Consider the following 22,837-nt stretch of genomic DNA (forward strand, 5'->3'; position numbering starts at 1 on the left):
CACACACACACACACACACACACACACACACACACACACACACACACTGTTGTGATTTGCAGAAGGAATTACGGAACCAGACGAGGGCTGAAATCGACTGATTGTGACATAAAAACAACACAGCATCACATTTCTACACTTTTATATTCTATATATTGATACGGAGTTGTTCTTTAATAATCTCTTTCTTCCTCTGTTTGTCCCACACAGATAGTTGGCAGAGGAAACGATCAGGTGGCCCTGAGCTCAAAGTTTGAGACCAGAGAAGACTTTGGTGAGTAGAGATATGTCGAATGTATCACATTACATCGCCATAGATATAAAACATGTTTTTTTGGAGAGTTTCAGCTACGACATGTTTTGTCTTTTTCAGGACAAAATCATTTTTTTTTTCTTTTTTCCCAAATACGTCGTCCATTTTTCTTTTTTTGTTTCCAGCTGTGATTCGTAACTATGGCAACCTACTCCTAGAGATGTCTGCGATCGTTCCCGACGGCATCGTGGCGTTCTTCACCAGCTACGTGTACATGGAGAACATAGTGGCATCCTGGTATGAACAGGTCAGTGTTTGGACAGACGCAGCACACACACACACACACCTGCTTCTTTTAAAGATAGATCCTAAGTTATCTTCTCACGTATAACCATAATACCACCACTGATGATGTTTAAAATGTTTGCATCATTGAAACGGAATACTGTTTGCATCAGCATGCATTCTGGGTAAGTTGTTGCATCCATGAGTTTTTGTACACGTTTGTTTGCAGGGTATCCTGGAGAACATCCAGAGGAACAAGCTGATCTTCATTGAGACTCCGGATGCTGCAGAGACGAGCATGGCCCTGGAGAAATACCACGAGGTCACTTTACACATATTATTATTATTATTCATGTCACAGACATCGGTAATTGGGATGTGAAAATGGACGACACAATGTCTCTGTTACATTTAGCATCAGCATTGCTGTAAAGGAATTAAAAATCCAAAATAATCGGTTCAATATGATATAAAACTGAGAAAAAAAGGAAATTGCTAAATGATTAATTGATTATTATCAAAAGAGTTGACCGTTGCAGCTCTAAGAAAGAAACAAAAGCAAAGTCACTTAATGTTTCATCTTCTTCTGTCCCGGTGGGTCTCAGACGTCTGACCTCTGACCTTTCTGCGTGTCTCTCTGCTCTTCAGGCGTGTGAGAACGGCAGAGGAGCCATCCTGCTGTCGGTGGCGAGAGGAAAGGTGTCTGAAGGAATAGATTTTGGTACGCGACACACTGCTTTATGGTTACAGACTAAATACAGATTTAGTGAATGCTTCTCCTTTAGTCGGGCAGTTTGTCGAGTTCCTCAAAATAGTCACTTTCAATCTTGTTCTGTTTTCTGTGCAGTGCACCATTTTGGCCGGGCGGTCATCATGTTCGGAGTGCCTTATGTTTACACACAGAGCCGCATCCTGAAGGTCAGAACTCACTCACATTACACAGTCCTCAACATTTACATTACAACCAATACTGTGTTCATGGCTTGTACCATGTGACTCAAGTCAGTTAGTCAAAGTCTCGGTGCATGTCCCAAGTCACTTTTTCTTGAGCAAGTGAAGTCACTAAGTCACTAAGCAAAATCTGCTCACTACAGAATGAACTGAATGAGTGAACAAGGGAGTGATTTCACTTCACTCTATAATATTCATGCACGGATGCTCGTGTATGAACGTTCTCTATTGAAATGCCCTTTGTCCTCAGTCTGACCTCTCAGTCTTTACTGCCGTCGCTCTGTCCTCAGCTTTACGTTCTCTCTTCCTCTCTGACTCGCGTGTTTCAGGCTCGTCTGGAGTACCTTCGCGATCAGTTTCAGATCCGAGAGAACGACTTCCTGACGTTTGACGCCATGCGTCACGCCGCCCAGTGTGTGGGCAGAGCCATCCGAGGCAAGACAGACTACGGACTCATGATCTTCGCCGACAAGGTGCGTGATGTCCTACGGCAGAAACAACACGCCTAGAAACCGTCTTTAGATTTCAGATTTGAAGTAGCTTCACTGGAGCAGTTGGTGGTTTCATTGAGTGAGACGACTCCCTCTCCCGTCCGCAGCGTTACGCCCGAGCAGACAAACGTGGGAAGCTGCCTCGCTGGATTCAGGAGCACATCACCGACGGCAGTCTGAACCTCACCGTGGACGAGGCCGTCCAGCTCTCCAAGCACTTCCTGAGACAGATGGCTCAGCCGTTCAGACAGGTACGCCCGCCAAGCACCACACGAGTCCACCATCTGTGCTTCACGTTTATATATCTGTGCAGCTATCCCTCGTTGTTAACTAAAGGAAATTTAAAAGCAAAACTAATAAAAAGATAAAAATATTAATTGCAAAAGTAACATAGCAAGTTTAAACCAGAAGTTGGAATGTAAAGATGTTTGATTTTAGTTTGCTACAATTAAATTATCTCATGATTGCAACACAGTGTTTTCTTGAAATCTCAAAATGATAATTTTACAGCATAATCGGATGTATAAACCATGTTCTTGTCATCACAGAATAAATATTTCATGATCTTTGTGAGATGCAAAACGTCCAGAGAGGCCATGTGTGCAGTCTGCACTTCAGTGCCTCTTGTGTCTACAGGACATTTTCATCAATGGGTTGAATGAATACTTTGGCCGATATGAATAATTATCAGGTTTTTTGAGCTGCTGCAGGACAATCATTTGTAACATTGGGTGAGATGGAATAAACAGAAGAGTGAAAAAGCTTTTGATACAATAACTCAAGTTTAACTTGGCCAGTGTTTAGCAGCCACTTGTGTTTATGCCTCGTGCCGTGACTGGATGCATTATGTTTGGGCCGTCCGTCTGGAGGAACTGATATTGTGAGGTCAAAGGTCATTTTGACCTCACAAAGCAGGTTTCGTTAGACGTTTGTGTGACGGTCATAACTAAGAAGATAAAACGATGAAGGGATGTCATTTTGGACAGATATGGATGTAAACTGCGTCATCGGTAATTCTAGTACAGAGCAAGTAAAAAGCCTGCGTTTAACAGATAACAGCTTCACACTGTGTCCTATTATTACTGTGAGCTGCAGAGCAAACAGGATGATTCACTAGAGGTCCTCAGCAGGCTGAAGAGTGATGTAGCAAGACACACAGAGTTGTTGACCAGACGGTGTTTGATCACCTTCTTGGTATCCCGATGTTGACCTCTCTCTCACTCTGTCTCTCTCCAGGAGGACCAGCTGGGTCTGTCTCTGTTGACTTTCGAGCAGCTGCAGTCAGAAGAGATGCTGAAGAAAATCAGTCAGATCGCTCACCAGACCTGAAGGTGACATAACTACACTGCGTGTACAATGTCATCACCCGTTACAGTGACATCAAGGGAACTGAGTTCAATTGAACCCGTCTGCAGTGCTCGGTGTACGGAGTTCACCAGGACAGTTAAAGTAGATATGTGTCAGAGAGTGTTGGTTATCACCAGCAGAATGAACCTCTTTACCTCTTCTTTCTCTTTGTGGTGAACAAACCATGAACCATATTTAAAACACATGTTGGCCCAGCTCTGGTGGTTACAGTGATGATTTCAGACGGAATAACTGTCACTCAGTGTACCGTAATTACAGAGCACCAAAGTTCTGAGCCTCTGTATTTCAGGACACACACACACACACACACATACACATACACATACACACATACACACACACACACACAAGAAGTCTACAGAATATTTAGCACCACAGCTCTTTAAATGTGCTTCATGTGTCAGTTCCTCAGCTTGAGCTATATTGACCCAGAAAGCTGAGTTCCCAGTTGCAGCTGTTGGTTTCCCAACATCCATCATCCATTGGAAGTAGTACAGGCTTCTATTTCAGCTCGATGCTGCTAAAACTTCATTGTAGATAATACATACATCATACATTTACCATCAACAGTGACATTCCTCTCCACGGTGCTGAATTTCCACTTCTGACACATATCGTGCGGATACGTACACAAGACGAGCAGTGTTGACATGTGAACAGCCGTCACCGGCGGGTCACGTGTGTTCATCTGTGGGTGTAATGTCGGTCCAGATGTCGTCTGTCATACAGACAGGACGACTGGGCCTTTCTTTTGCTGCTGTACACTCACATTTTATACCGAACTTTTGTATCTGTTTTTCAACCAGGAAGTTTGAATATAAATGTTTGTTTTGAACAGTTGACTTGAGTTCTTCTTCTTAGGAACGAGGCCTTTCCATCCCGGCCCGTCTTCAGGGAATAAATGAACAATCTGACTTTATAGTAGCTGTTCAAGCAGAAAGGTGAAGATGATACTGAGACATAAACCACAAAGCAATAACTGCAGGCAAACACTCGTATAGTTTTAACAGCGTGTTGTAATTTATTTCAGCTCAAGTTTTCAAATATAAAATAGAAAGATTCATATTTACCAGAATAAAGACAGCATCAGGAGATGTGTTTATATGTAACATTCTGACAGTGTTTCATGAACACACTGTGGTCTCTACAGTGAACTAACCGTGTGATTCCAGCCCTTACATTGAACCAGCAGATACAGTTCTCCATCCTGGAAAACCAGGATTCACAGAATGTTTGAATAAAAAACAAAATGAAACGGAAGATTGAGTTTTGTGGGAAACAAATCCCCGAGGATTCGGTGGTAACATTTTCATGGAGCAAGATTTCCTAGCTGCACCTCATTATCTTATTTTGAACATTGTTGAGGATTAAAGGAGTTTTAAAATGAGTTATTTAATGCTCTGTCTGCATAGCAACATAGAAATGACTTTGTTCACGTCATGAGTTTCAAGTAATTATTACAAATTCAAAGAGCACACATAAACCTGTCACATTAAAAGTATAATAGTCAGTTGCGGATTTCAGTGGAGCGTAGATGAAATAGACACTAATGTGGGCGACCTCCGCTCAAAATTGCTATTTTTACCCCTATGGGTCAGATGACTGCAAAACTCTCTCTTTGTATCTCTGGTTTGCACTTTAGCTGCGACGTGTTTGACTGTCTTCACAGGTTCACCACTAACTTTGTGTCTGAGCTTGTATACAGCCTGCTGAGACATCTGTGGCTTCAGTCGTCCACAGAGCGGCTTTGAGTAGATGGTTCAACTGTGAAGTCTTCGTTCAACTGAGTCATTTAAGGAAAATGTTGTCAATTATGTGCAAACGATAAGCTGAACATTGTCCAGAATGCCCCAATACAAAGCCAAAATGTGCAACATTGACTCAGGCACAACAATAACTCAGGGAATCCAGATATCTTAAAACAATTTTCTGAATCAAATGTTAACTCACAATGTGACAAATACATAACTGAGTGTTGATTGATTTACTACAGGCTGAATCAAATCAACAGATCTGTGAAACTGAGTTTCTCCACAAAAGCACACTTTAAACATTGTTCACCAGAGATTGGCTCATAACTTCTTTGAACATGAGTCATTCAGCACGAGGCCATCCTAGTTTGATTGAGCAGAACATATATTAACTTGTGATAAGTATCTTTTAGCACTATGAAAAAAGATCATAAATAAATAATTTGAATATAAATTTGCAAAAATATCCATCTTTTAGGAATAGTACCAGCTACCATCAAGTCAGATATGTGCGTTCATTTTGTTCAGCTGGTGTTTGTGTTTTAAAGTTGGTCCTTAATCGGTCATTTCGTTCCCGTCATGTGGAACGACTAAACTGAACTGTCACAGAACAGCTCACGTAAACAGTTTTATGATGCGCTTTGACGGCATCGTATAATGAGTGGCCTGCACGTTGTAAAGGCAAAACACATCTAAAGAAGTTTAACTTCAGCTTAACATCTCCGTCTTAAACCAACTGTAACATTTACGGTTTCATAGTTGTGCAATTTCACATCCCTGCTTCTCAAGAGAATTCAAACAGATTAAAAAGTAATCGGTAACGTCAATCTGCTGATTAATCTTCAGCAGATTGCCGTAAAACAGTGTTCTTTAAAGTAGTCGAACATGATTTCTTTTCTTTAACTTCTGAGGACACTGAGCTCGTTTCTAACATGAATCCAGGAAGAAGGAATGATATTGAATTTCAAGTGAACAGGAAGGAAAGCTTATAGTGCAATATGTAATGTCAAAGCGTGTGACCACACCGTCCTACTGGTTGTTTGGAGACGCTTCCTCAATGGCCATGAAAACATTAATTTCTTATTTCTTTTTCAAATGAGGGATAGTGAATAAATGAGATGTCTCCGTTTTCCTTAAGGTGACTCAAAGTGGGGCATCCACGGTGGTGTCGGATACATTTGTGAACATCTTCCCGGGTAATGTGTGCGTTAGCTGGAACCACCGAGTGAACCTCTTCTCGTCAGGCTCTGTGTGCTGGAGCTCAGGCCTCGAACGTCCGTCAAGCAGCTCGACTGAGGAACAGGAAACAGATAAAGTGGAGGTTAACGAGGGAGAGTCTTTCCACATACTTTAGTCAGTGGTTTTACTTCTTTTCGACATACTGTACTATGACTTTCACACTGTAATTTGACTTTATTAAGACTTTTTTGCCATATTGTACTTTGGCTTTTTTCATTTTTTTAATAAACCATACTAAAACTTCACAAGTTTTTCCAAATTCTTTTATCGATCACTGATAATGCTCCATTGTGAACAACAAATCCGCTAAAATTAGCAGAAGCAGTAATTAAAGTTAGCCGTTAGCTGGCAAAACACCTTCTTGGTTAAACAGCAGAGCAACATGTGTACCAACTAACTTCATCAGACACACAGGCCTATAACATTGTAATTCATTCCCATGCATCCTGTGACTGCAGTGACCGACAGCACAGAGGCGCTCCCTACCACAGTCCTGCTTATAGGAGCCAGCAGCAGATTTACATTATTGTGTGTTCAAGCTCCACTCAGTGAAACCGAGGTAACGGTGAATTAAAGCGTTATCAGGATGTGTTCAAATGTAGTATTTGACGGGAAACGTATGTAATGATAGAGAAGAAAGTAGATATTACAGAGAGAGTTACGACCTGTTAAACTATCTCCATAATATATAGTTAGAACTACTAATTCCCGAAAAAATGTTCAAAGCAAATATTTTAATAAAAACAAAGTAATTTATTTCCTAATCCTTTGAATTATGTTTTATGCAAATAACCACCATAGACGAGTAAAAGGATAACATTTAGAATCTGACATTTTTTGTCCAATTTTCTAAATCTCTGTTGCTTTAATTTATCTATTAATAGGCCGACATTCTCCAAGTAAGTCTGGCTATCAGGCTGCTTTCCCTGAATCTTTTTGACATATTATACTAAGAGTTTTTTGACATACTATAACTTTCTTATGGCAAAGTAGGCCAATATAATACATTGTTAAAAATATCTCATGGCATACTGTACTAAGACGGCATTGAACTATGACATACTATACTATTGTACTATAATATTTCTTGGAAATACTGTATATGATGATATAATTTCATGGCACACAATACTTGTGAGATACTATACTAAACACCTACTACCTACTTTCCTATGCTATGCTATAATATAGCATGTTTCTTTAAGGCATACTATACTATGTGTGTGTGTTTTATGGATTTGGTTTCGCTCGTGTGCATCACTTGCATCACTCTGACCAATGCAAGATTTATTAGTCGCTCAAATCTTTTCCCTGTGCTTAGTCACCACACCTACCTGGGTTAGGTTACATTGATACAGTGGTCCAATGAGTTAGTTTAGCTGTAATACGATCACTGTAATGTGTTGCTAATGTAACTGGTTAGGACTCAAAGTGGCGATTAGGGTCATAAAGTGTATGAAAAGGGTCTGAGAAGGTTTTAGATTGTTTCCTTATTATACTTACATACTTCACATGCAGGACGTTTCCTGTAGTGGAGTATCTTTACATTGTGCCACTTTTACTTAAGTGAAATATCTGAATACTTCCTCTACCACTGATCATATTAATGGAAAACGTGTTTGATAACAATCCATGAAATACATTCTCAGGAAGTAAATATAAATAGTGATGAGCAGAAACATCACAACAATAAGCATTTAGCACCAAATAAACCACTGAATTGAAAAGCGTGAGTACTGTATGTGCACGTCATCACTGTTAGACTGATCTGATCACCACCGGTCTGCTCACCTGGGCCCCGTCCTGACTCTCTATGGCTCCAACATTCAACACATTCAGAGACTTTGCCCTCTTTATCCTGAAAACACCACAGAATATCATATCATACATACCTTTTTATAAAAGGACATAGTCCAATCAAACACACACTAAACGTCTACAATCTCAGTTTTACTGATTTGAAAATGGTGAAATCCTCCTGGTTCCTGCTACAGTTGGACGTACGGTGGGGGATTAACACCTTCGTAACAGAATATTACCCAGCATTCCTCGGGGTAGTTTCCTCCATGCCGACTCCTCTCAGCTTGCGGACCAGTTTCTCGCTGCTTCTGCGAATCGACTCTCTGAGTTTGGTGAAAGAGCCGCTGCGCTTCAGGTTACTGAGTTCATCCTGTCCGGAGCCACCGTCTTCTGCACCGGACCAGCTGGGACGACCATCGCCTGTAGTACGGACAGACAGACAACAAACCGGTGCTTGAACATACAGAATGCTCCTTCGGACACACACAGAAGTACATCATGGTGCACTTTAACTGATGCAAAATGAGCTGTTTACTTTAACACCTAGATGTATTTTTCGCCGTTTAAGTGAGACTATGAATCTTTGGAGAAAAGTTGACTTCATGAGCAATTAAGCTCCCTCAGCTCAGTAACTCAGAGGTAGTGTTGCTAAAGCTCTACTTGCTCTGGTGTGACCAGAGGATGACTGAGAGTAATGTCTGCAAACTTGCCAATTTGCTGACTTTTCTCTACTCGTGCTACATCACATCACCTTAAGCCTTGAGTTCTTTTATCAATCTGTCTATTTCAGCGTTGTTTGTAAAATGTAAGTCAATATGGACGGCTCGTCTACTGAAAACCAAATCTACCATCGAGTACAAATGAAGTAACCTGATCATTCAAAAGCTTTAAGGAAAAGAGCCTCTCCACAGACCACATCATCGTGCACATACAGCGAGGGCGCATACAAAAGGTTTAAGTTGTGAACAAAATCTATCTGTAATACATTAGTTTGCCAATATTTGCCTGTTTTCACTTCCAATGTAGTGGTTTTAGATCATATGGTAAAGTAGATCCCTTGTGGTCGTGCACTCATTACCTCATCTGTTTATTTGAACAACTTTATTTGAACAACCCCCTTTTTGCCTAAATAAAAATGATTGAAGTCTGATGGAGTCAGTGAAGACTTTATCTTATTAGATGACAAACTGCATAATTTGCAATTATTAAAAGGTAATAAATCGCAATATATACGTTAGTGAAATACTCAGCATATCACAATAAGATGGTATCATCCCCCTCGCTGCTTCTAATGAAGCCTGAAGGGTGCGTCATGGGCCAAGGGAGAGACAATTACACTTTGGAATGGATGCGAAATCACGAGGCAGATACACAAATCATTTTTCACTTTCGTTAACATTGCGAGATACTGTCAAAATAATCCTAGTCAAAATCAATGGCACACCTCTTAGTGTCCAGTAGACGATAGTTAAGTCAGTGTTAAAACAATACATATGATGACTCCATAGCCTGTAACAATCCACATCCACGGGTACCACGTCATTTCCCCAAAGTTTCATTAAAATCATTGTAAAATACAGCATGTGGAGGCAGACATGTAATAAACCAAAAGGATAAGCCTACATCAAAATATATAATAACTCTGCAGTAAAACAACAACAAACACTTTTGCACCTTCTACAGATCCAAACTCCTTTTCATGCGCTCTGGTGAGAATCTCTTTGTAGAGGGCTTCAGCTTGTCTGTATTTGCCCTGCTTCAGATAGCACGACGCCTGAGGAGCAACAAAGACACAACAAAGGAACAACAAAGACACAGGGAAGTAGAAGAAAGAGAAGATTTCAGTGAGGAGAGAAAAACAACAACAACATTTTGCAGCATTCACACTTCACATTTATAACAAAGAAAAGAAACGAAGAAAGAATTTACAAAAACTTTCTCCATTGTAAGAACTTATAGTTTACGATTTGTCATCTCCTTTGTGACGATCTTGACCGTGATGATTTGACGGCGGACAGCGGCACATTTGACAGAAACCAGACCCGACATCAAGGCGTCCGCTCACCAAGTTGTTCTTGGTCTTGGCCACGTTGGCGTCGTCTGGGCCCAGCTTGCTCTGGTAGATGTGCAGAGCGCGTTCGTAGTACTGCTCCACCTCCTGGTACTTCCCTTGGTTCTGACACAGCAGAGCCAGGTTGTTCAGCTGCTTGGCCACATCTGGGTGGTCCGTACCCAGAACCTGAGATACAGAAACAAAATACATTATTCTTTCAATAATTACAGTATGGAACACGGACGACATATAAGACGTAACAGCGATACAACACTTTAAAAATACTTATACTGTTATAAGTTATAGTCCTGTGTTCAAAACATTACTGTTTTAATCTAAAATCTAACTTTAACTACTGTAACCCTGTGTGTATTCTCTCACTTTCTCTCTGATCTCCAGAGCTCTTTTACACAGCGGCTCTGCTTCCTTGTATTTCCCTCGTTTCCCATAAAGCACTGCCAGGTTGTTGAGCGTTGCTGCCACCTGCACAAACACACACAACGCACGTTACATACCAAGTCTCATAAACCACACTAAAAACCTTAAATATATGATATTTTTGGGGTAATATCAACAGGCAGCGCACCCGGAAACCAAATGAGCTGGAGGCTGAAATACCGAGCACTTAGTTGAGGTTAGAGTCAGTGTGTGTGGTCAGACTGCAGCTGGTCTATCAAAGGAGGCTAACTTACAGCCGGATGGTCCATTCCGAGAGTTTTCTCTCTGATCGCCAGCGCGTCATTCAGCAGGTTGGCTGCCTCTTTGTATTTGTTCTGATCTCTGTAGAGAAAAACACGTCACACCGTTCGTCACCTCAAATCAAATGTTTCACACAATATCACTGTTGTGTTCTTCAGTCCCGCTCATTTTATTTCAGAGAGAGTTTTAAGGTTATAGAAGATGTTTAGAACAATACATTATCCAGTGACCTAGACAAAGTGTGGAGACATTTGTCAGATCTAACAACCTCAAACTTCAGTTAAAGTTTTATGAATTAATTTGCTCAATATCGATCAATACCACAAATATATAGTTTTTCTGTCACCTCTGCCTCACAAACATTCCACCACAGACTACCTACTATATCTTGCCAAACACACGGGTCATGTCCATCCCTGTAATTTTGGGTCAAATTTCTTTTATTTTGTTTTTCAGCCTCTTTCTTAATTGCGTTGGCAATTAAGAAAGAACGCTTTGTCAGCATTTTGGGAGCCAATTCAGGAGGCTTATCTCGCTACACAGTAGTGAGACCCATTCTGAACCGGAGCAGAGTATCATATAAACATAAATAGTCTCACATAATATAATACATATTTAATACAAACATTAAATAGAATAATATTTTTATACAAGCAGATGTTACGCAGAGCCGTGACATCATAACGGGGGATAATGTCAGTGAAATACAGACTCCTGTTTTAATGTGTCGTATGAAACAGAATCTCATGAGGTCCTCAGGTAATATTATGACTGGTCTCACCTGTACACCAGCGCCAGTATATTCAGCATGGTGGCTACGTCTGGGTGGGTGTGGCCTGAGGACTTCTCCAGGTCTTCCAAAGCCTGGTGAGACATCGAAACAAGGCGTTTGATCTGGACATAATGGTTCATATGCTCTCGTTGGGCAAACGGTTCTCAGCTACTATGCAGGGGACCAGTTGGAGGCGAACGCCGCTCTCTCACCTGTTTACAGAGCGGCACAGCGACCTCGTATCGACCCTGGGACGCGTACTGGATGACCAGGTTGTGGAGGGTTCGGAGGCGGGCGGGAATCTCATAGCCGCCCTGCTGGGCTGCGGCTGCTGCACTGCTGTGGTGAGGCTGCGACACTGAACAGCAACAAACAGACAAATGTACAGAATTTGCTATGAGCGTGGACTTGATGTAAGCAGATTGCAAGTTTGAGTCACATTTCATTAAAGTAAGTCAATGAATTAAATCAGATGCATTAAAGCTGGGGTTGGTAATCTTCAAGAAGACTTTGTTATAGCTGCAGAAATGATCTTTACATCCCGACAGCAACCGATACATAAACAAAAAGAAGATTTCAGACTCAATTAACAAACTGATTGTGTAAACACATTTAGCTGGATGAGAAAATCATGTTAATTAGAGAGATTTGCAAAGAATCTACCCATAAACAGTGAGGTTGAGCTCATTATGAGGGTTAAAACAGGGGAAACCACATCGACATTAGAAGTCAGTTCACCCAAATTACTAAAACATTTCCCCACCAGTGGTTTCTACCCATGCAGTCAGACTGTCTGAGGTTCTTCCACAATCCTGACAAAATCAAGGTGACTGGAGATTCTTTTGTGATGAAGCTAACCCTCCTTCATTTAGACCAACCTCTCCTTGAGAATGTCACATTTATGCTGGGAATGATAAAAAGCACATTAAAGTCTTACTCTGCGACTGCTCCTCGTCCTCGGTAGGAAAGAGGTCATCCAGAGACTCTTTGGTGGAAGACGCGTCTTTGTCGTCCTGAAGTGAGACACAAACACACTCAGCAAGCACTAATAAATCCACTGTAAGATACCCGACCAGCACCAAATATTTACAGACAGATATTTCCCTCATGGAGACCAAACCACAGCTAAAGGCAAGTCTAACGGATGTGTTAATAGGTAACGGTTTCCAACAACAACACATCAACCATATCGACTGGGGTGATACGGTGTCAGGCTGTGTGTGTCAGCTGGTTGTGGAGTTGTTCTGTACCCTAGAGGCCCACAGAGACAATAGGCTCGTTCGAGATGAGCAGCTCCTCGCCTGAAGTGTGGACGAGAGCAGCCGGCAGCAGCAAGGGGCATTGAAAAAAAAAACTGCGGTCAAGTCGGACAGTTTTCAGCTGCCTTCAAAGAATCAACAGGAAGTCACAGAAATAGTTACTTCCTGTTGGATCCGATCTGTAGGCTACTTGTAGTTTACAGACCTCGTTTGGATTTATTCATCAGCTCTTCGATCTGGTGATGACCATCATGCATTGGGTCATTGGGTCATGCAGTCATTGGGTCATGCAGTCGGTGGAGAGCAACTCCCGCACCTGGCTCTAAAACCTGCGGCCCAATCCCGTGAGGTAATCGTTGACCACGTGTTCATGACATCAGAGCAAGTCGGACACGAATCTAACCGGCATGCATTGAGCGGCGATCGCCTGTGATCAATTCTGGCTCATCTCAAACGAGCCTAATTACTGCAGCTTTAAGAACCAGTTTCAAAGTCGACTGTCCTGACTACACCGACTAAATACCTTTCTTCGGTTGTAACTGAATTACGTTCAAATTTCCGCATGGTTTCCCTGAAGACATACAGAAAAATCCAGATGTCTTTTTTTCCCCACATCTGATCCTTTGTGAAGCCCTAACTGGCTGGTGATGTAGGGAGAGCAAACTCTTCCTAAATACACACACACACACACATTTGCGTTAGCGTGTTTTTGTTGGTCTCCTCACCAGCTGCGGCTCCTCCAGGTCGTATTTGCGTATGGACGACATGAACTGCAGGTGTCTGTTCTGCTCCTCGAGGGTGACCACCTCCTGCTCTCGGTCCTGCAGCCGCTGCTGAGCACCGGCCAGCTCGTCCCTCAACCACTGGTTCTCCTGACAGAGACGACGCACCTGAGGAGGACACGAAGAAAGAGAAGGAGGAGGCGACAAAGTAGGGGGAGGAAAATAATAAGAAAGGGGAGTGGGGAGAGAAAGGAAGAAGAAAGGAAAGCAGATGGTGGAGAGGGGAAGGAAATGAAGGAGGGAGGAAAAGATGGAGAATTGATAAAATGACATGAGGGAGGACAGGAAAGACAAAGGACAAAGAGGGAAAAGGAAGAGAGGAATGAGTAGTTGGAGGTGAAGGAAGAGGCAGAGTAAAGGAGGACAAAGGTGAAAGGAGGTAGGAAAATAAGGAGGCGTGGGTTATGAGTATGAAGAAGGAGGATTTCAGTAAGCATAAGTTTCTTTAGGGTCAAAAAAACACAATGAAGGATTTAACGACGTCAGAGAATCTCCCATCTACTCGTTTACCTCTTCAGTTATTCTTCTCTTTTTCTAACGCGTCCTGCAGAAACTCACCTGAGCACGCAGCTTCTGTTTCTCCGCCTCCAGGGAACCCAGATGAGCCGACAACGCCATCATCACCTGGAGGGACGGGAGACAACTGAAACATCACGTGGGAAATGCCTTGTGCTACACTAACATGTCATCATTCACCCATTCACACACTGAGGACAGGGGCAACCATGAGAACTAACTAACATTCATACCATATGTGTCTTGCCCAAGGACACATCGACAGGAACTAGCGGAGCCGGAGATCGAACCACTGAGCCACAGTTGATGTACAGATGATGATGTACAGATGCCATTTCTGCACTCATTAATCCTAAATCCAACTTTTACTTGAAAATGTTTTCTTTGTACTTGTGTACCTTTAATGCGCCTCCTCTTTGAATTGCTTGAGTGTTGAAAACAACACCTTATAAAGTTGATATTGCAAAGTTGCCTATTGACACGTCCAGATGAAATGTAGCAACATCAGCACTCCCCTGGAGTCGTTTGTCTGGGAAGCTGAAGAATATACGTCCAGTATTCACGCTCCTTTTAGCTCTGCTTTGGTCTCCACCAACTCCTGAGAAAAAACCTTCTGTCTCTTCAGCTGCTAAATGCTTCACTATGTCCACCAGCAAGTGGCTAACTGGGCCCCGTCTGTGATTTGGTGCCCAGCGGGTAGCGTACGGTGGGTTTTTTAACATCTGTATCACAGAGAACAGCTGCCTGCTAAAGCAGTTGAGTGAATACTACTTCCAATACTGCGTACCTGGGCCTCGCTCAGCCCCAGCTCTATCCTCTCCAGTGATTGGCGGATGATGCCGCTCTTCTCCTGCTCCACGCTGCCGCTCTCTGGCGCCACCCGGCTCTCCATCGCCTCCTGCAGGTTCTCCAGCAGACTGCGGTTCTCTCCTCTCAGCGCCTCCAGCCCGGCGATCACCTGCTGAGTGTTGCACAGGATCTCCTCCGCCGACAACATGACTCCAGCTATGAGGATCCTCCTCTCACAGCAACTGACCTGGGAACAGCACAAAGAGGACGTACACATAAATAGTAGAAGAAGTGATTATTGTGGCTCTTGTAGTAGTGGAAGTAAAAGGAGCAGTAGAGGTCGAAGCAGTAAAAGCATGTGGTATCAGTAGAAATAGTAGACTATTTAAGATCAGTGGTAGATAGTAGTAGAAGTAATACAATAGTAAAAGTGGCAGATGTAGTAGTGGCATAGAAGTAGTATTAGAAGCAGTACAAGTACCACTACAGTAGTAGTATTAGTAGAAGCGGCATACCATTAGCACTAGTAGCAGCAGCACAAGTACTACTAGAAGAATTAGTAGCAGTAGTTGTAATAGTGTCAGTATAAGTAGTGGTATATTCAACAGCTGTAGTAATATATAATAGTAATGGAAGAGGTAGTGGTAAAAGCAGTGGTAGTATTGGTAGTCATGACATAGTTGTAGTAGAGTAGCAGAAGCAGCAGTACGAGTACTCGTAGATGTAGTACTAATAGTAGTAGCAGTATTAGTTATTGCAGTAGAAGTACTGTACCAGTAGACCACTCTCCCAAAGTATGAATATTGTTTTTTTTTGGCACATTCTCTGCATGCAAGCCAACTTTAAATTATACCAGCAAACAATTCTCAATTGAAGTATTTCAAAGTCAGTACACTGTTCTTTTGATATGAACTTGGCTTTAACTCGTACTTGTTCTGCAAGTTATTGTTGATTTCACTCATTAACTTCACTTCAATCTCGTAATTAATGTAAATGTATGGAGATGGATAAAGATGGATAAAGATGATCAAGACATGGCTTCTGCCCAATATTTGAAATTCAATACTTTTGTCTCATAGACAGTAACAAGAAAATGGTAAAGACAATACTAACTGTCAGCAACTTTACTAAACACACACACGTGATGGTTTTTAGTTTCCTCTTTTCTGAGAGAAGTGGGTATATGGGTGGTTATGTTGAAGTACATGCATAGGAGCAGACCGTTTACGACTGTACAACAATACAAAACGATAACCAACGTGTTGTTTTCTTAACTACATAACATTAAGCGTTGAAATGTATGAAAACAAACAGTCTCCATATGTTGCGTCTACTGTGGGCGGCGCTACAGGCCTCAGGGTGTGTTTACTCACATGTCAGGAATAATGAATTTTTAGTCAAACTTAAACCCAACACAAGCTTCTCTGATATAATGACGACTGCGTCACATTACGAGATATTTCTGTTCATTCTTTGGTGAACAATCATCGGCTGTACTAAACAACACATAAACGCTTCTCAAAGGATGTGAATTACTCTCGGAAACACGATGTAAACACACCGGCGAACAGGCTTCATCTGACATTAACGTGAACAAAAAGTTATTTATAGCCTACCTGCTAAATCCAGGCTCCGGCGGCGTGGTTTCGTCTCGTTGTCCACTCTGACCTATTGTTACTATTGTTATTTGGAAAACGGAACTTGTCATGTACAGTGGAACATTTCTGCTTACAGTAGTGTTTACTTTATTCACTGTTGAACAGGTGGGACAGTAAGAAACTATATAACTGTAAATGATTCACCTGCTCCTCTCAGCTCCTCCTCTCATCACAGACACATTAGCATTAAGCTAGCATAACAACACATCCAACTTCCGGCTCTCACCTTCAAAGTAAAACAAGTCTTCTGCAGATATTGGTGCATTTTACTACTGCATTATGTATAGACTGTCTAATAGGTATGGCTGCTCTATCTTGCCACCAGTAATTGTTCACCAAATCCGAGAGTGACAATACATTACAGGTGTCAGTCTTCAACTTACAGCTTTAATATTTTAACTTTAACTTAAGGTGTTAATGGGCCGTTTATCCTACAGTGTGAAAACAACAATATGGGATGACGGCAGGGCTCACAACTACATAAGCAGTAAAAGTAACTGTGAAATACATAAATTATTCTAGGTTTTGTGCAATAACATTACAGATATGTCTTACTGACATAGAACGCGACAGGTTTATCCCCTCGTTATATTACATTAAAAAACGCAACGCTTTTATTTTGAAGGCAAATTATCATGACTTCCTGCATCTGTCCAGATATGTGCGAGTGAATTGACCATGCAGTAGAGGAGCAGCTTACCTGATCCCATATTTCCCACCATACACCGCGGCACCGGAGCTGGCCGTGATGTCCTGCCCGGGACAAGGCCACCTATCTGTCGGAGAGATGAACTGCGTACGTGAGGAGAGAGACAAGATTATGACAGATTATTAACGACATTAACGGTTTATTTATTGTGTTTATTGGGATTTACTTTGATATGTTTGACCCAACCCGTGAAGCCGAAGGCTTTTTGTGGACATTAATTATTATTATTTACTTTAACAGTTTGTGTTTGAGCCTCACATGCAAATATATTGGATTAGATAGGTTTATGGATATGTATTGATATGTATTGATTGTTTTTTCTTCACATTTTAAACCAGTTTTCATGTCAAAGAAATCCATTATAATTATAGGCTCTTCAAATCTCACCACCTTTCTTTAAAGATGACTTAATAGATAGCTCAATAAATAAAAGACACTAATATATATTAGATAATTCTGTCGCTGTGATTAAATTAAACTGCTTGTCGAAGTGATTGGCCATTCCCTGTTATTTTGAAATCATCTATCCCTTCCATTGTTCCCATTGAGGCCTAATTACTGGATCGCTGACTGGGGAGTTCAACAACTGAGTAATTCAGCAATCATCTACTGATCATAACTTCAAATACAGGTATATTTTACTTATGTTAAAATAATTTTTAAATATCAAATACAGAAAAAGAAATGACTGATATAAATACTACTGATTCACCTTGTGTTCTTATGTTGTATTGATGACACCATGTCACAGATTAGTTTGTCCATTCAGTCAGATTAAGTTGGTGGTCCTTGTATGAACTAGCATTAGTCTTAATGTCACGTTAGCTAAGCCTGTGGAGGAACAAGCTTTTAGGAAACAATCAATTTAAGATGCATTTACTTCTTTACAGCAGCTTTTAGTGGAAATCAGTGGAGCCGAAGCTCAGCAGCTTAAAGTAACTGCAAACAAATAGCATCTAAAGAACAAGCAGTGTGTGTGTGTGTGTGTGTGTGGAGGTGTGTGTGTGTGTGTGTGTGTGTGTGTGTGTGTGTGTGTGTGTGTGTGTTGAGAGGGATCAACAATGCCCCTTTCTGTTTTCAGCAAAGTAGAAATAGCAAGACTTTTTTCTTTTTCGCCACTTTTTCTTAGATAAAGTGGCGATAAATATTGACTGAATGTCCAACTTTAATTATTTTTTATTTAAAGCCTTTTTTATGGTATTTGTATGACTTCTTAAAGTTTCCTTAGTCTAACAGTGTAAGGAGTACTGTGACTTGAGAGCAGATTATTAGACAATTGGCCCAATGGGACAAAAGTCCCTCAAACATAGGAGTAAGACCCTCAGATTGAAAGGAATGCAAAATTACCAAAAATATCTCAATTTGTCATTTTGCATCTTCTTTTAGTGACAATTGTGCCGGTGATTCATCAAGCAGCACATTTTGCAAGACTTTTACTTGTAACGGTGTATTTTTATAGTTTGGCATCACTACTTTTATTTAAGTACATGATCTGAATACTTCCTCCACCACTGGGTTTTGTTGGCAGATACTCAGACTGATCAGGGTCAAGGGCAAAAAGAAACAAATTCAGGTCATCCCTACCACTAATTGAGCCATATGTCTTTCCAACCAGAACTTCTATTGAGGGGGCCACTTGACCCGAGACCCCCTGTCGACCTGTAGGCCCTTTCAGTTATCCATCTGGGCTGTGACTTGTTTTGCTTTTGACTTTGTTTGTAAAAGTTTGAGTTTCTACAGATGGCGCTATAGATGAGTGAGATAGCCCAACAAACAGGAACTATCCTGAGAGCCTGTGTTTGTGACAGTTACGGATATGGGTGGGTTGATGGACGGCTCAGCTGTCAGGTAGGCAGAGAAGCACCAGCAACTGACTGGTGGGCGTGCAGGCAGGGCCCGGCCATATAAGGTCACTGGTCCCCGGGGAAACTCCTCCAGGCCTCTGTGCTTACTATGAACACCCCCCCAATACATGCTGGTCACATATTCACTGATAATTACCGGACTGGGATCAGGTAGGTAGCAGGAATTAAGAGGAGAGCACTCTGAAGCTCTTACTCTCAGTAACATCTGACAAACTACTGAAAACAGCAGAATGCGGGCACGTGAAAAAATACATTAAAAAAAAAAATCGAACTCCCAAAAATAACAGGCGACACAACTGCCAATTGTTGTTAAAGAGTTAATTTGGCATGTGGATGAGAGGGCTCTTTAATTCCACCCAAAAAACTTAAATGATTGCTAGTATGCCACTGGTTAATCTACGTGAGGTTTCCTACCCCTGTTATAGATCAACTGAATACAGCAGATACTGATCATACACATACATGTATGCAATGTGCTAACTGCTCAAAACTAATTGTCTTGAAGATTGGTCATCTCCACTTTCTAGCCAGGACCACAATGAAAATAAATCGGATCGTCATTGGTATCCATTTACCGAGCATCCGATATCGGTGAAGTGAGGTGCCTGCACAGAGCCCAAAGGAGGTTTACAGACAACACTCACATCCTTGTTCACCCTGCTGGTTTTCTGGCAAGAGCTACAGAACTATTTGCTACTGCTCCACCAGACTTCAGAGCAGCTTCTTTCTTCAGGCCGTGAGATTCCATCACATAGTTTTGTTCTTCTTGTCTAGCACAAAGGGACTATAACTTGCATTTCATTGTGCAACCGTATGCTGTTAAATGACAATAAATTAACCTTAATTTAATAAAACAAGTCTAAGCTCTACGAAATTATCTGATAAATAGAATTCGATAAATCATTCGGTTCCAACTGTTAAGTTTTTGTTTGTTTTACAGATAGTCAATGTCAAATAGTTTAATCCATGAACAACAGGTTATCTGTCCCGTCTATACCCACAGATTCAAGATGTTTGTCAGTCTGAATACACAAGTTCAATTGTAATATATTTACCATTCGGGACTGCATGAGGGTGTGCTGGTTACCTGACAAACACTATGATGTGAGGTCAGGCACAATCATACACCAGGAGAATCCACTTCAACTGATTTATTGTAGACAGGTGCAGAACAGATGAGGCTGAATCCATGCTGTTTTATTTGATCTAAACAGAAATATATACAACATATTATTATCATACACAAATTTAATACAAAGGAAGCAATATCTGGTGACTCTTTAACAGACTAGAATTAACACAATGTTCATACGTTTTAACTTAAATAACTAAAAAGGTACTGCAATCAATGTACATAGAGAAAAGACACTCACATATTTACACAGACAAGGACTTAGTCCAGTAGAGCGCACAGGGTTCTGCTACAGGTAAGGGCAAAAAAGGCTCAGACCTCAAATCCCCCTATTTAGGCTCTAATCAAGACCCCTCCCACTTCCTGCTCCTCCTCATACAGCTCTGCCTCCAGCTCCGCAATCATGTAAAACGCTTTCACTGGAGGCTCCGTACAGAAAAGAAAAATAGTAAATAACAAAAACACATACAAAATATAATAAATTACAATTACTCCACACTGCCCGTTTCCGCAAAGTCCGAGAGGGCTACGTGCAGTCCGTCTGTGGTGCTGTCCCACGGCTCTCTATGGGACATCAAACATTTCTCTTAGTTTTGCTAACTAAAGCTGTTTTTACAAAAACAAGCAAATGGATTTGACAATTAGCGACTTCTGGTCTCATAAGGCAAGAGCCTGGAAGATTGGTCAAATCAGGGAGTGAAAACGTAAAATAAAAACCCACAATTGTACATAACATGTTTTAGTGTGATCAAGGTAACGCAATATGTTGCTACAAAGTAATGTCAAATAGGTATTTATTCCATTTCAAGCCCTTGCACGTTTGCAAACTCAAGCACATACCAGCTGACGTCAGGTAAGTCCCTGAGGGGTCAGGGTTTAAGGGTGTAGGGGGGGACTTTGGGATTGGGCCTCTGTCTGCAGCCTGCAGAACGGACCGGGTTTCAACCAAAGACACTCTCTGTACTTACTCTGGTTACTTGAACTGCGCAATAAATGCCTTCAGTTCTTTAATGGCCTCTGTGCAACATGAAGAAGGAGGAAGTTCGGAAAGAATGCTCTTTGACGGGACCACAGCTCAGTGGACTGAGACAACACATCAGATTATTCATAAAAAATGAACACCATGATGATAATCTGCTGGAAGAATTATAAACTTCTTTTTCATTTCTAAGCGAGGAACACATGTTAAAGAACTGTTATTTCTACATAAAATATCTACATGTACATGTATCTACAATATCTACTGAGTATCTACATGTTATAAGTGAGGACATCAGAGTGTGCATGGGGATTATAAGATCTTGGGAACTTTGAACTTTTTCTTTCCTCATCCTCTGTGAAATACCAGAGGAATAAACTGCTCCATTTAGAGCTTTTGTTTTGAAGATCTCATCGGAGAGCAGTGAAACTGCCCTTTGAATTCATTTAATGTATAAAGAGATAAATGAAGTGACTCTGTGTGCACATTAAGACACTCTTAATAATGAAATTACTTGCAGACAGTATTAGTGTTAACTCTTCTCTGCACTGGGAACTGGTTCCTCACTTTAGCACACAACTACTGTGTCTATGAGAGACTAGGTACTGAACTGAACAATTTAGCTCCTCAATTACATATTTTATTTTGCTTACTTTATTAATAAGTCCTGATGTGGTTTTTATTGTTATGTCTTTTGTGAAAAGAACTGCTGGAATAAGTAGCGTTTTTTAGTTTGTCCAGACTGAAAACCAGCTTTGATGTAAAACCATGTGAGTGAAAAGCTAAGCCTTTAATAAAGCAGTTCAGCCTTCTAAACCTCTTTATAAACCTCTCTGACCTTCATAAGAACTGTTAAGTCTTTGTTCCTAAGTACACTATTATTGACTCATTAACTACTGACTTCAATTCAAACTTGTGTTTTGATTCCTTTCATGTTTGTAAAATATTGTTTTTATGAAGTTATTTGTAAAGTTCTTACAATAATGTATCCCCTGTAATTACATTATTTTCTGATCACTCACTGATTTGTTTTCCTGTCAGCTCAGGGTAACCTTCTTCCAATGGATGCACGCACACACACACAAACATGCACACACACACACAAACATGCACACCACACACACAAACACGCACACCACACACACAAACATGCACACACACAAATGAGACAGCTGACTATCATGATTGAATATATCATTATCGTATATATATATATTTCATTTAGCTGTCACCTCGCAGCTGCAGCGTCCCACTCTGTTGACACATTGGCAGCACTGCCTATCAATTCAATGTCTCTGTGCGTGCGTGCGTACGTGCGTGCGTGTGTGCGTGCGTGCGTGTGTGCGTGCGTGCGTAAAGGGGAGTTGGGTAAGAACCTGCATGGAAGGCGGGGGGGGGGGGGGGGTTCACACTGGCAATACAACACCGCTGTTGACCCCCAACAGACCAGCCGACAGCAGGAAGAAATAACGGTACACTCTGCCGT

At 41.3% G+C, this 22,837-nt stretch overlaps 2 protein-coding genes across 5 annotated transcripts in view; one reads left to right on the top strand and one right to left on the bottom strand.

The window, feature by feature from the left end:
• The window catches only part of ercc2 (excision repair cross-complementation group 2), a 16,005-nt gene extending 8,638 nt beyond the window's left edge, over positions 1-7,367 (top strand). The window contains exons 16-24 of one of the 2 annotated variants that reach the window (XM_031863572.1): positions 211-274; positions 439-560; positions 768-860; positions 1,187-1,259; positions 1,386-1,456; positions 1,819-1,962; positions 2,088-2,231; positions 3,217-3,311; positions 6,238-7,367. In XM_031863572.1, the coding sequence (XP_031719432.1) occupies positions 211-274; positions 439-560; positions 768-860; positions 1,187-1,259; positions 1,386-1,456; positions 1,819-1,962; positions 2,088-2,231; positions 3,217-3,309 (804 nt within the window). In that variant the 3' untranslated portion in view covers positions 3,310-3,311; positions 6,238-7,367. Of the gene's footprint in view, positions 1-210; positions 275-438; positions 561-767; positions 861-1,186; positions 1,260-1,385; positions 1,457-1,818; positions 1,963-2,087; positions 2,232-3,216; positions 4,184-6,237 lie in introns of those variants that run through there. The other variant, XM_031863571.1, reaches the window with a different exon arrangement.
• On the bottom strand, positions 4,230-16,822 carry klc3 (kinesin light chain 3). 3 transcript variants are annotated; one of them, XM_031863574.1, is made up of 14 exons: positions 16,625-16,822; positions 15,007-15,255; positions 14,262-14,327; positions 13,647-13,811; positions 12,600-12,675; positions 11,875-12,020; positions 11,672-11,754; positions 10,884-10,971; positions 10,573-10,674; positions 10,204-10,377; positions 9,813-9,912; positions 8,378-8,558; positions 8,130-8,196; positions 4,230-6,391 (listed from the first exon to the last, which is right to left on the bottom strand). In XM_031863574.1, exons 2-14 carry the CDS (start codon positions 15,214-15,216, stop codon positions 6,308-6,310), a joined length of 1,542 nt encoding a protein of 513 aa, XP_031719434.1. In that variant the 5' UTR covers positions 15,217-15,255; positions 16,625-16,822; the 3' UTR covers positions 4,230-6,307. The 3 variants fall into 3 exon arrangements, with proteins under 3 accessions (XP_031719434.1, XP_031719433.1, XP_031719435.1); XM_031863573.1 differs by having other exon boundaries at positions 15,007-16,822; XM_031863575.1 differs by lacking the exon at positions 16,625-16,822 and having other exon boundaries at positions 14,262-14,346; positions 15,007-15,094.
• Between the last annotated feature and the right edge of the window lie 6,015 nt (positions 16,823-22,837).

Source organism: Anarrhichthys ocellatus, unplaced genomic scaffold (genome assembly GCF_004355925.1).
Source record: "Anarrhichthys ocellatus isolate YVR2014 unplaced genomic scaffold, GSC_Weel_1.0 scaffold29, whole genome shotgun sequence".
Lineage (NCBI taxonomy): Eukaryota > Metazoa > Chordata > Actinopteri > Perciformes > Anarhichadidae > Anarrhichthys > Anarrhichthys ocellatus.

Excerpts from the sequence above, each read along its gene's own strand:
- klc3 (XM_031863573.1), bottom strand. The coding sequence starts at position 15,285 with ATGTGTACGTCCTCTTTGTGCTGTTCCCAGGTCAGTTGCTGTGAGAGG. Across the intron at positions 14,328-15,006 it reads TGGGGCTGAGCGAGGCCCAG|GTGATGATGGCGTTGTCGGC; the intron begins GTACGCAGTATT and ends CCGTCCCTCCAG. Across the intron at positions 10,378-10,572 it reads CTCTGGAGATCAGAGAGAAA|GTTCTGGGTACGGACCACCC; the intron begins GTGAGAGAATAC and ends TCTGTATCTCAG.